Genomic DNA, 15964 nt, shown 5'->3' on the forward strand with positions numbered 1-15964 from the left:
TGACCTAGCCTACCAGCACCCGGGGGGCGAGGGAGGAAGCAAACGGGCTCACTCTGACCCAGGTGGGTGCAGGCTCCAGAAAAGCCCCTTGAGAAAGTACCAGTCCTCCACGTGGGTTCAGGGAACTTGGAAGAACCGCTTGGAAACCTCCCCACGCCCCGGCATTGGCAAGACCTCCTGGGGTCCTCTGGCCCTCAAGTCACACTGCATCAGAGGCAAAAAGTAAGGCCGGGGCTTCCTACCCAAAGTGGCAATCCCCTGTATTAGCCATTATACATGGCCACCTACTCTTTGCTCATATACCTCCAGCCTCAGAAAGCTCATTATCTGATCCTGGTCCACTGCTGAACAGTGGTAGGTGCTAGAAAGTTCTTTTTCCCTCTGAAGAATACGCCTCTTTCAATGCCCTGAACAAGTTGACCCATCTCCTTTCCAGCCCCCTGCCTCCCGCAGGCACCCCAGGCCTGTAAGGATCCGAAAGTCCCAGTTGCCCTGGATTTAAGGCAGTCCCAGGATTCAGGTTTGGCAAAACACAGAGAGACAGGTCCCCAAACACCTCAGCCAAGAGCCTGGCACCAACCCTGTCCTCTCTGCAGCCATCAGCACCGAGTTTCCTGGGAGCTCCCTGTCCACAGGTCCGGATGGGGCGGGGCATGTGCACGAGTGAGCCTGAAGAGTTAGGCTTGGATTAAAGAAATGGCAGATGAAAAGAGGGGGACAAAAACATCCAGCACCACCCCCACCCCCAGAAGGGAAAGGGTGGCATGGAGAAGGGTGACAGATGGGGGAGAGGGGGAAGGGAGAGGAGACACACGGGGAGGAGGGAGGGGCGGCAGCCTCCTTGGCCTCACACCCGCTGCGGGAGGGCCCTGGCCTGTTCCACTCAGCGTTGGCCCTGCTGCTGAAATTCCAGCTCTGTGCGCAGCCCAGCTGGCTCGCCGCCAGTCATGTGCCAGCTCCAGGCTGGGCAGCGGGAAGTGGGGCACGCGGCGGGCATATGGCCGAGAAGCCAGGAAATGCAGAGCAAAGCCTGGACGGCCGCTTGGCCCAGGGACGCAAATGCTGCCAATCCCAGCCTGGCTCTGCCCTCTCCACAGCATGGGGCCCACAGCCCCTGGCCTTCGTAAGTATCCAGGGGGGCCTGCAGGTGAGGCTTGGTGCTGGACACCAAGGGGACCAGGGAAATCACATGGTCTGGCTGGCTCAAGCCCATCTGCCTGGACAACAGCAAGTCATGGGCCTTACTAGCTGTCCACAGGGGTTGTAGGAAGGTAGGCTGTGTAGCGCTCAGAGTGCAGGCTCTGGGGCCAGCTACTTTGCTCTGCATGTCAACTGGGCGGCCTCAGGCAGATTACACGTCTCTCTAGGCTCCATTTCCCTTATCTGTAAAATGGGGGTAACAGCACCAGGAGCTGGTGCATGGGCAGTGCTGAGCACAGGGCCTGGCACATGCTACCTGCCCAGCACTGGCAAATTCAATGCTGAGCAAATGTGCTGGTCTCATCGATACCACACTGGCCCCAGCCTGGCTGGCCCTCCCTTTGCCCATGACCCTCTGGTGGAAATAGCCTCAAAACGCCCTGCCCACAACTTCCCTGCATATACTGAAGAGCGGGAGAGGCGGGCCAGGTGGTATAATGGTCTCCTGCTTCCCTCAGCCTGAACCCTCATCTCTCTAAGGCCCTTGGCCAAGGGTCATCCTTAAGACTCGTTTAGGGCAAAGGCCATCTTCTGAGGACAAGGACACAGCAGATGGTTGGACTTTCTTTTCTTTTTTTTAATCCTCACCTGAGAAGTGAGGATATTTTTTCCATTGATTTTCAGAGAGTGGAAGGGACAGGGGAGGGAAGGTAGGGAAAGAGAGAGACAGGGGGCGGGCATCAATGTGTTAGAGACACAGCAATTTGTTGCCTTTCCATCACACCCCAATAGGAGCCAGGGATTGAACCTGCAACTGAGGTATGTGCCTTTCACCGGGAATCAAACCCGAGACCCTTCAGTCCACAAGCGGATGCTCTAACCACTGAACAACCGGCTAGGGCTGGATTAAAAAAAAAAATCCTCACCAGAAGATATGTTTTTATTGATTTTAGAGAGAGAGGAAGGGAGACAAGGAGACAGGGAGGGAGATAGGGAGGGGAGAAAGAGGGAGAGACAGACAGAGAAAGAGAGATAGAGAGAAACAACGATGTGAGAAAAATATAGATCAGTTGCCTCCTGTATGCTCCCCTGAACTCGCAACCTTTTGGTGTATGGGACAGCGCTCCAACCAGCTGAGCCATCCAGCCAGGGCAGATTGTTGTTTTTAAAAAATCAGGCCCTATGGAGAAATTACAGACTTACACAGGCCACCTCCACTGCAGTCCCAGGCTATCTATACAAAGAACTTGGGGTTGGAGGGGTGTCATGTCTGCCTTGGGTGGGGAAGCCTGGTCACAGAGGGGCAGGTCTCTAGGAAGCCAATGAGAAAGCCAACACAGAGGGGCATGAGGACACTGGCTGACTACCACGCAGGTGCTGTGTGACCTTAGACAAGTAGCTTGACTCTCTGGGTCTCAGTTTCCTTTACTGGGAAATGGGACCACAGCCCATCACAGGACTGCTATCAGGCTTAAATGAAGGTAAAGAGCTTGGCTTTCCTGGGTTAGTGGTGGGCACTGGACAAGCGGTTCAGAGCTGTGCATAAGCTATGGCGATGGGGGTCAGGGGGGAAATGGAACCAGAACACAGGCAGGTCCCTCGTGCTGGAGCTCAGGCCGCCATCCCTTCCACCTCCCCGTGTGTGACGCTCCCCACCCCTAGCAACCTAGCTGTCTCTCCTCCCTTCTGCCTACCCGCAGCTTAGAATGCTGGCTTCCATCCACCTTCTTCAGGAAGCCCCTGGCTTAGCACAGTATCTGGAGGTACCTTTGCTAAATACCCAGGTAACCAGGCTCTTGTTCCCTCCTAGCTTTGGAGACATTTCTGTTTTTTGTTTTTGTTTTTCTCTCAGCACTCCCCACCCCAAATCAAACTGATTTCCTTGAGGCTGGGACCAGGTCCTCAGACTTTTCCTGGGGAACTCCCAATACTGACTCCACAGGGCGGTAGGGGATCAAAACATAGAAAGCATTCAGGACAGGCCTGGTACACAGTAAATGCCATGAAAGCATTTACCCTTACGATTATTATTATCTAGCCACACACAACTCCTGCCCCTCAGAGCGGCAGAGTAGGCTGTGAAGGCTGTGTGTGTGTGTGTGTGTGTGTGTGTGTGTGTGTGTGTAGCAGAAATGGGGAGAGAAAGGCTTCCCTCCTGCCCCATCCCTCTCCTCCCCTCCCTCTCACTCTCTTCAACCTGCTTCTCCTTTGTGCTCAGACCACAGAACCCGCCCCCTGCCCCGTGAGCCATCTCTGGCTGCCATGCCCTTGCCCTGTGCCCCCCTGGGTCCCCAAAGGCCTTTCATCACGCCTCAGCTCCCCGCCCCGCCCCGCGCCCGCCTCCCCCCCCCCCCCAACATGTGCGGAGCCCATGGCCTCCTGCCAAGGCCCGGGGCTGCCAGCAGAGGCAAGGGACAGAAATCTCACCGCTCGGTAGGTTTTCTTCTGCCCAGCGTGCTTGGGGGCTTTGCCTGGCTCCGCTGAGCTCTCCACATGCATCGAGTAGATGATGTCAAAGAAATCTTCCACCACAGCGACCCGCTTCAGAGAGATGCCCTCCGGCTCCGACAGGCCATCTGCCCCCTGCGACAGGGTGGACAAGCTGTGTTAGTGTCAGGGAGGATGGCGGGGTGAGAGCCGGGCCCTCAGGATGGGCAGTGGGCTGGGGGCAGGTCAGCGCTGCTCTCTGACCCCAGCAAGGTCTCTGGTGATAGATGGAGGGGGATGGCGAGGGGTGGAAAGGGCCCACTGAGAGGGCCCCAGGGAGGGGGTACCAGAACCAGGGTGGCTGCTGCTACTAAATCTACCAGGAACAATGGGCAGGGAGTGACAACAACAAAAATACAAATTAAAAAACCAAGAGGCTCCATGTTCACCATTTCAGACAGATTGTGCCAGACTCAGGCGGGAGCTCTCGAATCACACGCTGTGCCAAGAGCATCCTGGAAGTCTCTGGGGAGGGGGGCGCTAAATAGATGCAGCCACATCAGGAGCGCGCCAATTAGCAGTAACCTTTCACTGTGGTCCTGGGCTGGGGTCCCAGGGGACCAGCGTGGATCACCTGGGTGACTCCCGCCTCCACCCTGGCCTTTCAGAAAAGCTTTCACCATGCTCACCCTCCCCACTCCAGTAGCTGAGTGCCAGCAACAGCACCCCGGCTCTTTGTGTGCGGTGTCAAGAATAACAGACATGCGGCCACGTGGAGGTGGCAGGGCCGTGTGAGCAGGGTGGCCGTACCCCCGCCCCCCCCCCCCTTTCTTGTCAGTCTGGCACAAGTGCTGTCAGCTGGCCCGACAAGGTGTGCCAGGATGGAGATGGGGTCCTTTAGCTGAGGACCTTCTGGGCCAACACCTGTCCTCCCCCATTAGTAGGGCTGGGATGGAAGAGGGGGAGACTGCAGGGTGTGAGGCTGGGGGATGTGAGGATGGGCAGGTGCTTTAAGGGAGCGGACGGCTCAGTAAGTTCCTTATTCATAGGGCAAAGGCTACACACAAGCTCAGGTACACCTGGCTCTCAGCCATCATCTCCCTAAGGGAAAAGCTTGGAGGTCTCTGGGCGCTTCACAGATAAAGAGGAAGCTGAGGCACAATTTGGGGGAAAGGTCTTTCTCTGAAAGTTCCTGAAACACAGATTTCCAAGACAATTCTTTCCCAGAGGATCCTGCTCAAGAACCGTCAGCTCTGTGAGGGTGTAGGCTGCACCTCCGGGCTCACGGCTGTCTCCCCAGCACCTAGAACAATCCTTGGCACATAGCAGACTGACTGACTGGTTACAAGCAGCAGCCAGGCCACGTAGTTTAGACCAGCTCTTCCCCACTTTGGATAAGGCCCCATCATTTAAGTGGTTGTGTGACCCTGAGCAGTTATTTAGCTTCTCGGAGCCTACGACCCTTTATCTGGAAAATGGGGATAACAGAAGCACCTCTCCCATGAGCTACAAGGGGGGAAAATGAGATCCGTGTGTAGCACTCAGCACCAACCCAGCCCGTAGGAGCTGCTGGGTAAATATTGCCATTAAGCAGTGCTATGCCATTTGCCACGTCTCTCCTAGCTTGGGCTGCACATCACAAGCCTGGGAGGTTGTCAGACCCGCCGGTGGTAGGGTGGCTGGCAAGTGGCACAGCTGGCTTAGTCCCGCGGTCTTTGCAGTCTGAGGGGAATAGAGGCTGTGCTGAATGGGATCCTTGCTCACAGCATATTCTGGCCACAGGCGGGGTTTAGTTTTATCTAGCAACCTTCCCAGCATGCCATGGTGGGTGAACAGAGTTGTCTCTTTGCTAGTGACCCATTTGAGAGCAAAACGGGGGAGGGAGGGCATCTGGGCATTTGGGGTGTAGGGTACCAAACCCTAGAGCTAGTGTTTGTGAGTGGTGACCGTGGGCGGTGACATCACTGGTCCTGTGCAGACAGTATTGCCAATGGCTTCCTTCCTGGTCAGGATCCATTTCAATGGGGACTTGTCAGATAGCAGCGTGCATCCGGGGTGTGCGTGCGTGCGTGCATGCATGTGTACTCGCAGGTGTGTGCGTGTGTGTAGCTGCTTGCTGGTCCTGCTTCCTTGTTGTGAGATTGGGGGCAATCTCTTCGACCTCCCTGAGCTCCACTTATGAGATGAGCTGTAAAATTCCATGATTCTTCTGCTCCTAGATCCTCTCAGCAGTTACTGTCCTCTCTTTCCTGGGAGTATCTGAAGTCCCCCTCTGTAGTTCTGGTCCATTTGTAGACAGGGCTTATCAGTGACTGACTCATTCATTAGCTGACTTGTTACTACCCAGCCTTTTGGGGATCTTCAAATATTGCTGTGACAGAGTTGGGTGGCACAAATGTTATGACAGGCCAGTTATAAGACACTTCTAACCAGAGGTTCATATTGGCAAAAACAAACAAAAGGATCTTAAGAATTAAAATATAACTGGGTTCCCATTTTTTGATCTGATGGTGGTTATCTAGGTATGTTCAGTTTATAAAAAGTCATTAATCTGAACACTTATAATCTGTGTACTTTTCTGTATGTCTGTTAAAACTTAATTTTTAGAATGTATATTTAAAAAGTATAGTGGGTAGTTCCACAACATTTTGGTAATCTGAATCCAGAGGCATAATGATGAATTTAGCTGCTTAACAGTGAATAGCCCTCTCTGCTCATAATATTGTTTCAGGCCACAGATACTTCTGGAAAAGGGAGATACATTTTGGTGGGAAGGAATGAAGAAGGAAATCTGGTGGGAGACAGTATTTTAGATAGGTGAGTTCGAAAGTGCTCCCTAATCAGGTTGTGATCTTGGGCAGGTCACTTCTCGACCTCTTGAAACTCAGTTTCCCCACCTGTGACATGGGCCTAAAATGTCCTAGTTGGATGTTCCAAGGATTATGTGAGAATGTACATCAGGCATTTGTCAGATATAGGATTGTAAACATCCATCTCTTCCCCTTAGACCCACTGAGTTTGGACAAGTTATGGTTAGGAATCTGCCCTCATCTCTGGGCCCTCTGATCCATTCAGGCTCTAGAACGGGGCCCCCAGGTAACATCTACCACAAAAAGAGAGTCTTATGTAGTCTTAGAGTCTAAGTAACATGCTAAGGCTGTCCCACAAACTTGTAATAAGCTTTCCTAAAGTCAAGGTGTCATTAATCAACCCGGATTAAACAGTGAAACACTGTCCAGTGCCTGTCCTATGTCTGTCCTAGCTTCCACTTCCATTCCTAGGCAGACATGAGTAACCAAAAGCACCGCACCTGGTCCGATGTGAACAGAAAGTTATCCCAGAGAAACACTTCAGTGGAGCATGTTTAAAAGTCCCCTGTTTAAAAATTGGTTGTGATGTCCCCTGATGTTCAAACCTGGGTCCTATGGTTGGTCTATCTCACCTGCAGACACGTACCCAGGAAAGGAGAGGGCCTATAGCAACCAGAATTCTACCCACACAAGGTATGCAGAGCCACACCTTGAACTGTCCTTTGCCGAGCTGTGGCCACCTGGACACCATGTGTGCTACGCCCTAAGGGAAGAACACCAGGATATCTGTGTGGCCTTCAAGGAGGACCCTGGCAGGAGAACAAAGAAATCCCACGGCAGTCACGTGCCACAGACATCTCTGCCATGCCCTGCATCCAGAGAGGTAATAACCTTCATGCTAAATGCTGAAGGAGAGGCATGCCTTCCCTAGCTGAGAACCCAGACACAGCTCTACAGGGCAAGAGCTGCTAATTAAGGGAGCGGAAAGCACCTTCCCCACAGCCTTGGGATGCCCCTGCCAACCACTTCTGCTCTGTACCCAAATGAGCTTAATCTAATCCATTGCCCTCAGCACGCTGGGTCCTGGATTGACAAAGGAAGCTCACTTTATTTACAAGGCTGGGTAAAGAGGCGGCCTGGAGCCTCCTTACTATACCCAGCTTCCTGGGAACACCAACCAGGAGTGATGGCCTGGAACCCCGGATGCAGCACCCTATGGGGAAAACCATGAGAAAAACACATGGACAGTTGTGAAAAACCGACCTCTGGGGCCTTCCTGCAGGGGGAAGAATATTACCATGGTAACACACTCCAGCCTTTGGAACCAGCCAACTCCAAACAGCTGGCCAGACCCAGGCCAACAAAACCCAGACATGGCAATCGTTTTAAAAAATTCGTTGAGCCCCGCCAGTGTGGCTCAGTGGTTGAGCATCGATCTAAGAACCAGGAGGTCATGGTTCTATTCCCAGTCAGGGCACATGCCCAGGTTGTGGGCTCAGTCCCCAGTGTGGGGTGTGCAGGAGGCAGCTGACCGATGATCCTCTCTCATCATTGATGTTTCTATCTATCTATCTCTCTCCCTTCATCTCTGAAATCAATAAAAATATATTAAAAATAATTTAAAAAATCAAAAAATCCATGGAGCTACTACCTTTCTTGGACAACATCATCTTTCTTAAACCCAGCCCATTTGGGTTCTAAATTAAAAGCCAGGTTGCAAGTCATTGAAGAAATCACCAAATGTTTAGGACAGTGGTCCTCAAAGTGTGCTCTCTAGGTCACCATCATCAGCATCATCTGGGAACTTGTCAGAAATGCAGATACTCAGGCCCCCACCCAATACCTACCAAATCTGAGGGTTTTAAAAGGCATCAAATAATTCTGATGCACAGCCAATTTTGAGAACTGATGAATGTAATGTCTCCATAATTGAGACAGGAAGGTAACTGCTAAAGAAACTGGCATTGACTCATTAAATACAGACATGCTCTGTGCTTCTAGGCCTAACATATTAATATTTTCTTCTTCAATGAAGGCCAATTTTCCTAATGGTGTGAACAAAAGAATCTTACTGGGTAACATTAGTATTAATTCAAAATACCTGCCCAGAAACTTAATGTGGATTATGAATAGAAAGGGCAGGAGTGGCCAGCATCCTGGCATCAGATTTTTAAGTCCTCTCTGGCACAGTTAATTACTACTTAAGCAGGTCATCCTTTGACAGGTCTTTTAGGGCTTCCTCGCTTTCCTCAAATGATCTGAATGCTTAGCACAAGGAAGGCTGCTACATTCAGGGCTGCAGACTTACAAAGAAGACAGAATGCCTTACCGGGCCAGTAGATAGGCCAATGCCAGGTGGCCTCATGAGCCGTTATCAGGAGTCATCCCTCAGGTAAGCTCCTGAATCTGACTGTATCCTGTCTGTATCCCACTAAGCCAATTAAATGGACCCCTGCTCTTGATGGCAGGTGAGGTCCAAATGCTAATGGATCACATTGGAACTTCCAAGCCACTTGCTGATAGTAAGTTACATACGTATCAAGGTGGGCTCGCGGTTTCAGGCCACCATCACTGTATTAGTGGTGTATGCCTTCCAGCAATGAAAGAGCCATGGTTGAGAGGAGGTGGCTAAATAGCGGGGACATTTCTCCACTGGGCTCCTAAGGTAGAGGAAGAAACCACAAAATCCTCAGGATGTGCCCTTTTGGGGCATTTCAGATCCAGCTTTTGACAAGACATAAAAACCAACAAGACTGTCATCAGAGGAGAAGGTCAGTCAGCAGAACCCACCCCAGTGGAAACACACCTCGGCAACCACCTGTGTGGGAGCTGACTGTGCAGACAAATGTGAAGATGCTCCATCCCATCTGGGCCAGCCGGCTAAGTGGCTGAGATTACAGGCAGAGGCTACCTCGAATATGAGCCTCATGCTCTCCTAACTTCTCCTGTCTTTCAGTCACACTTTAATAAAACCAGGCAGGACCAGTGTTTGGAAGTTTGGGTAGCAATTTGGGGGGTTCGGGGGGGGGGGAGTTTCCTACAAAGTCCCATTCTAACTCCTGGCAGGACTGAAAGAAGACCTGAGGGGAGGAGTCAGCCTCCTGCAAAGGGTTCTCAGATGGAAAGGAAAGAGGTGGAGAGAAATTTAAAAACCAAACAAAACGGAGAGAACAAGAAGAATAGAAATTCAGAATGAAGATCCTCACCCAAATCTCCAGAATTCTCTCCTCAGAACCCCCTAGAGAAGCCAGTCATAATTGTAAAGGGCAATCAGATGATTGAGAAGAGGGTATTGCTTAAGTGGGACAAAGACAGTATTGCATGTCTCTGGATTATGAATACTACCTACTGTGAACTAGGAACCAAAAAAATCCTCCGAAATAAAGATTCACACCAGAATTTTAGGATCCATTGTGCTCTGTAGGTCTGTACAGAGGGATGAGGACCTCCCCCCCCCCCAATAAATACACAAACAAGGCACTGAGGACTCAATGTAGCACCTGCCTCTTCTCCACCCTTGTGCACAATCTCCAACTGTTAGTGTGGAGCCGCCACCGAGTTGCACCTGCCATCTGGAACAGGCCTCAAATATTCCAAGACCTCCTTTCTGCTTCACCGAATCTCCGTCTTCTTTCAAATCATGCCGGGACCCAAATGCACACCCAGGGCCACAGAGAAAGGTGTCTGGGATCAGCCCCCAAATAACAGCACTACCTTTGAGGGATGCCATATCCTTCAAGCAGCTCTGAATATTTCTTTTTCCTTTTTTGGTTTTGTTAACTCTGGGATGTCTGGAAAGGGGGAAGGGAGGAAGGGATAGGAACAGTATTCCCCTCTTGGCAAGAGAGGGGGAAGAACCCCCGGTTTAAGGGATGGAGGGAAGGAGCAGCTAATGGCACTCTCAGGCAGGACAAGGTCAGGGCCTGACTGTGAGGATTCTGGTCTGGGGGTGTCAGGAGGGACGAGTTGCTCAAGGGGTGAAGTCACAGGCCTGAGGACAACTCAGCCCTGACCCTGGGGCAAGGAGCTGGCCTGCCTGGGCCTCACTTTTCTCCTGTGTTGAGGTGACACAATATGCACAATGGCTTTCACCACCTCACAGGACGGCTGTGGGAACCCAGATAATACATAAATAGTGCCTGCCCTGGGCGAGACACCCATAAATGACCGGGGTCACCACTTCTCTGGAGGGGCGCGCTCCAGGACTCTGGGGCCCCGTCTCCCTTGGGCGTCGGCCAAGGACAAGGTAAGGGGTCGCTGAGGGGAGGGGCTCTAGGCGGAACAGGGCGGCCCTGAGTCTAGCAGGCCCCTCGGGCGGGTCCCTACGGGGCGGTGGCGGGCGGCCCGGGAGCGCTAACGAGCAGGGGCCCCAGGTGCGGGCCCCACCCGGACTGGGAGGGGGTAGAGGAGGGGCGGGAAGGGGAGGGGAGCGGCCCACGCGCTAATGACTGTTGACAGCGCGCGCTGGGTTCGGCGGAGCCGCGCGCGCCGCTGACAGCTGCCGGGGCGGGGGACGGAGGCGGGGCGTCCGGCGCCGGGCGCCGGGCAGGGGTGAGGCGCTGGCGCTCCCCCCACGGCGCACGCGCGTGCGCCTCGGCGGGGAGGGGCGGGGAGGGGCGCGCGCGCCGGCCCGGGTTCGGAGGGCCTGCTGGAGCGGCTCGCGCGGGCTCCTCGCGGGCAGGCAGGTAATGAGAGTAACCATGGCAACCCACCAGAGGAAGTGTATTCTGCAGGAGACGTTAATCCCCTCTCCCCCGAGCTGGGACAGCCTGACTTTCCATTCTCACACAGTAATTAGATACCAGCTGTCAGTGCAGGGGGGACGGTTCCGCGGCTGCAGCCCGGCTGGGGGGGCGCACAAAGGGGGTTGTGGGGGGAGGCGGGGAGGAGGGCGTTAAAGACACAGGGACGCTTTCCGCGGTGGGCCGGTAGGCGCGCCTCCCCCCCCTCCCCCCAGCCCCCTGCCTCCGGGCTCGCGCCCGCTCACCTGGAGGCCCAGCCCGCGCGGGGCTCCGCCCACTCCTCGCGCACCTGCTGCGCGCGCGCGCGCGCGCCCGCCCGCCCGCCCACCCTCGAGCTCCCCCTCTCTCAGTCCCGCCTCCCCCATTCCCCGTGCACCTGCCCTGCTCCCGCCCCGCCACCCCCGGGACGCTGCCCACCTGTCCTTTGTGGGGGGCGGTACCATTCGATCTGGCCAGCTCTCCTTTGGGGAGCGTCCGCTTTACGTCAGGCGCCGTGCCAAGCCCGATCTGTGTAATCCTCACCGACCCTCTGCGGCAGGCGCCTTTGCCGCTCCCCGCCCAAGGCGCCGCGGGGTGTGGCCATTTGCCCAGGGTCATGCAGACTTGAACCCCCATCCCGATGGCCACTTAACCACCAAGCTACAGCGCCTCCCCATCGCGTCCACATCCGTTATAGCTGGGCGGGGGGGGGGGGGGCGCTTCTCAACTGCTCAGGGAGACAAGACAATTACACCGGTGGCGGGCATCGCGGTGCACTTCCTGTGTGCCAAGCATTCACTGCTTCATTTCACTTTCCCAGCAGCCCTGCAAGGTTTGTTACCCCCATCTCACAGGTGAGAAAACTGAGGCCCAGAAAGCTGAAGCAACTTGCCCACAGTCACTAAGAACAGTGACCCAGGCAGTCAGAGCCCTTGATCCAGGCTCTCAGCTACTGGGCACTATTAACTCCACCCCTGGGCTCATGGTGGCTGGTATCCAATCTAGGTCTTTTCCCTCTTTCAATGTTCAGTCTACCCACATCCTGTCCCAGCATGAGTGAGGGGCTGCTTCTCTTAGCCCTACCTAAGAAATCTTAGATTTCTAAGAAGCTCCTAGGCCTTAAGCCACTGCCATGTCCCTAATTTCTGCCAGGCATCCCAGAAACCCTTGCTCTCAGTGTGGGTAGCCACTTGAAAATCATTCTAGGTAGGAAACTAAGACCACAAGGCTAAAGGCTAGGCCCAAGGAAGAGATGGCTGGTGGGGCCTTTTGGGGGGAGTTCAGTCCCCACAGGCCCAGCTGTGCCTCCTGCCCCCCATCAACAGTCAGGCCTGGGGGGGGGCATGCCAAGGAGGGGCAGGAAGTGTTGAAAAGCAGAGCAGGCTCCTGTCCCCAGTGGCAGCGGTGTCTGGGGTAGGAGGAGGCTATCTGATCCCTTCCCCACTGCCCCGGCCATGACCTCCTCCCTCCCTGCATCTCTCCCTCCTCCCTTATAGCCAGAGTAGCCAGCACCCTGGGCTACAGCTGAGAACCCAGCGTTCTCTAACCCAGCCGCATTCCTGTGGGAGGAGGGATGGGGGGAGGCTGGGCCAAAGACTTTAGGGACAGGGGCACCCTTGGGGCTGTCCCACCCTTCAAGGACCAAGGCTGAGTTGCCTCCAACCTCACCGTTTCCTGCCTCCGCTTTCCCCACCTCTCAGTAACAGAGCTGCCTAAATTTGGCTCCAGGAGGGAATGGGGGAGGTGGCAGCAGGCGGGTGCTGTCAGAGGCCAGGGCGAAGCTCCCTGTCTAGCCGGCTGGCATTTTTGCTGTCTGGAGGAGGGCAGGGGGGCCCAACAGCCCTCCCCCTGAAAAGGAGATATTCGTACCTTCTGACATGCGCTGGGTAACGTGCAAACGATATGCAAACTGAGCTTCAAATCAACATCTCAACCAGGGAACAGCTTGGGTGCTGCTTTTGGGATGAGAACAGAAGGACCAGTGGCCCCCTCCCCAGGGGCTCCAGTGGGGGCTGGGTGGAGGGTCCAGGGGGTCCAGGGCTGGGAGTTGGGAGATTCGGTTTATTGCCAGGTATGGCTTTGGGACTTCAGATTAGCAGCTGGACCCTCTGGATCCCAGCCTGAGGGCAGGGCCATGGCCTTCCCTGCCTGCTCTGGCATAGTGCTTGGCACACCCTGTCACATGGTTAAGCACATGAGTTCTGCAGCCACCCTGCCCAGGTTTGAACCCTGGCTCTCCACTAGCCAACTGGGTGAATGCAACAGCGTGCCCAGGCAAATGGCTAGCGGGACTGGGCATCTGTTTTAGGATAGCCACTGCCCTTCCCGAGAAGTTAGGCACAGGGACATGGCCTGAAAGAACGGGGGCTTTGGAATCAGACCTGAACTCCAGGCCTGGCTCAGCCGTTGAGGCTGTGGGTCTCACTCCCCTCATTTGGAAAATGGGTTCGGGGTCTCCAGGTCAGCTGTGATTCCATGTGAGGGCCTGGCAGGCAGTGGGCACCCCAGAAGTCTTCCCATTGGTGTGGTCTCATTGTTCTCTGCATTCATTCAACTACTTTATCCTGTTCCCATCTCCCCGCCCCTCTTTGCTCTCTGTCCTGGTTTTTCTCTTGCCTCTATATAGTTGTAAGTTTCTTACAGTCTCTCTCTCCCCTTTCTCTCCCCTTGTCTTGGTGTCCTCAGGCAAGTCACTGCCTCTCAGAGCCTCAGTGTGTACATCTGCTAAATGGGGGTCATGGGAGGTGGGTGATGAGCTCTGTCTGGGGTCTGGGGCCCAGTAGTCATTTCATGGGTGGCAGCTCTTCTTTACAAGGACTCTCCCCTCCCCACCCATCATCCCAAATGGCCAGGAGGGGTGGGCTGTGCCCTCAGCTCTATCGGGTATAGTGTGTGGGGGCCCCGCTTCTCGGTTACTCTGTTTAACCCCAGATAACTGCTCTCCTGCCCCTCCGCTGGGGTTGATATGAGCTGAATCCAACTTCCTGCCACCCAAAAGCCACTTCCTGCCAAACTTGAGCTGATACCAGAAGAACTTGTTTTCTGTGCACAGAGCAGTCCCTGATGGGGCAGCCATCCGCCTGCCCTGGGTGTGCACATTTTTTCCATTTGCCTGTATGCCTGGCGGAGCTGGGTGGGGGAGGATGGGGACTCTGCCCTCCTCACCTCTGAACCTGCCATCCTGCCCCTCAGTAGTCTCTGGGCCTGCCAGCCATCCCAGGAAGGGTGCCAAACGTCCATTCAGGTCCAGACAGATGTGTGTAGACAGTGATGAATAGCCTGACACAGCCACACACACAGTTGGTCTGACAGAGTCCCCACAGCTACTGGGCATTTGGGCTCCAGACACGGTCACTTGCACTCAGAGTCACATACAACCATACAGTCATTGGCAGAGTCACAGTCAGAGTCCCACATCGAGAGTTACACCTAGTTTCAGATTCAACACACACTCTTGGAGGGTCTTCCGTGTGTGTCAGGTTTTGGGCTAACCTGTAGTATGAGTGATTGGAATAGCAACAAATATTTAGCTGAGCCATGCTGTTCCCTCCGTTTCCTTATCTTTGAAATGGGGGTAACAGCCCTACCTATTAGGGTTGTTGGGAGGGTGAATGAGTGACAACATGCGGAGCCCCTGTCCCTGTCTGGCCCATGGAGAGCGCCCTCGAAGTGAGGCTATCTTAGCTAGCCAGGAGCATCCTGTGCCCAGCTCCCACCCAGATCTTACATACATTAGCTCCCTGAGTCCCAGCCTGAGCCCCCGGAGGCTCAGGTCGTCATTCCCGTGTTTGCAGATGAAGAAGTTGAGGCTCAGAGAAGGGGTCTGCGGAGTCCTCAGGGTGCCCCCACGAACCCTGTCCACCACCACACGCTCACTCTGCTGCTCCAGTTGGCCTCACTACCCGCCCACGTGCACACTGTTGCCTCTGCTTGGAATGCCCTTGCCACTTGCTCTTGATGTGACCGGCTTCAGAGCTCCAGAGCTGCCTCCTTACATAGCTCCTCCCAAAAGCCGTGCCATCCCCTGTTCACTCCCCTCAGCACGCTTACCATTCGCAAAACAGTGGTCTCCCACTGGATTTAACCTTTTGCGCTCGGATGTCGAGTGTGACTCGACACGGTTAGCATCGGTAGCAGGAATCGAGAAAAAAGCAAGCGAGTGCAAAGGGTTAAGAACCAAGAGTCAGGACGATTTTGTCCTGTTCTCTGGCACATAGTAGGTGCTCAGCAACTCCAGAACTACCTGAATAAATGTGCGGCTTGCTCCTCACAGCCAATGAGAAAAGAGTTTGGAACCAAACCCAGGATACTCAGACTGGAGCTCATGTCTACCCTATGGCAATTCTCACTGCCACCAGCAGGCACTTAATAACTTGTGAATGAATGAATGAATGAATGAATGAATGAATGAATGAAACCAAGATCTCAGGATCTCAGCCCAGTGTTCCCTAGGCTAACCCACCTTCATTTCCTGGCAGTGTGGGCGTGAACATAAGCCAACCCACCTCCGATGGTGGTGGGGTTGACGGCCGGCCGCCTGAAGCCGGCTGTCAGGAGCTCGTCTGGCCACAGCCGCCAGCAGGGGAGACCAGCTGGCGGTGCAGGGTCCATCGGCCCAGCCTGGAATCTGAGCCGCCCTGAGAGGCCCAGCTTCTCTCTGGGCCCCCACAAACTGGCCTTTGTTCCCCATGCCGGCCAAGACCCAGCAGCTTGGGCTTTCTCTCTGCCTGAGGCACCCGCGCTAAGCCATGGGGGTAAATGGGCCAGCCTCCCCTCTGTCCTGCCCAGGATGTCGCTTCAGAACTAAATGGAGATGTAATTTTCTATACAAATCCATGACAATTTAGATGGAGTGATTGTAATTGG

General features: G+C 54.4%; 1 protein-coding gene across 1 annotated transcript in view; it reads right to left on the bottom strand.

The window, feature by feature from the left end:
- NOL4L (nucleolar protein 4 like) overlaps positions 1–15964 on the bottom strand; it is a 131461-nt gene that overhangs the window by 78338 nt on the left and 37159 nt on the right. The window contains exon 2 of the mRNA XM_079784917.1: positions 3568–3723. Within this exon, the coding sequence (XP_079641043.1) occupies positions 3568–3723 (156 nt within the window). The remainder of the gene's footprint in view (positions 1–3567; positions 3724–15964) is intronic.

This window comes from Cnephaeus nilssonii, assembly GCF_951640355.1.
Source record: "Cnephaeus nilssonii genome assembly, chromosome: 11".
Classification (NCBI taxonomy): domain Eukaryota; kingdom Metazoa; phylum Chordata; class Mammalia; order Chiroptera; family Vespertilionidae; genus Cnephaeus; species Cnephaeus nilssonii.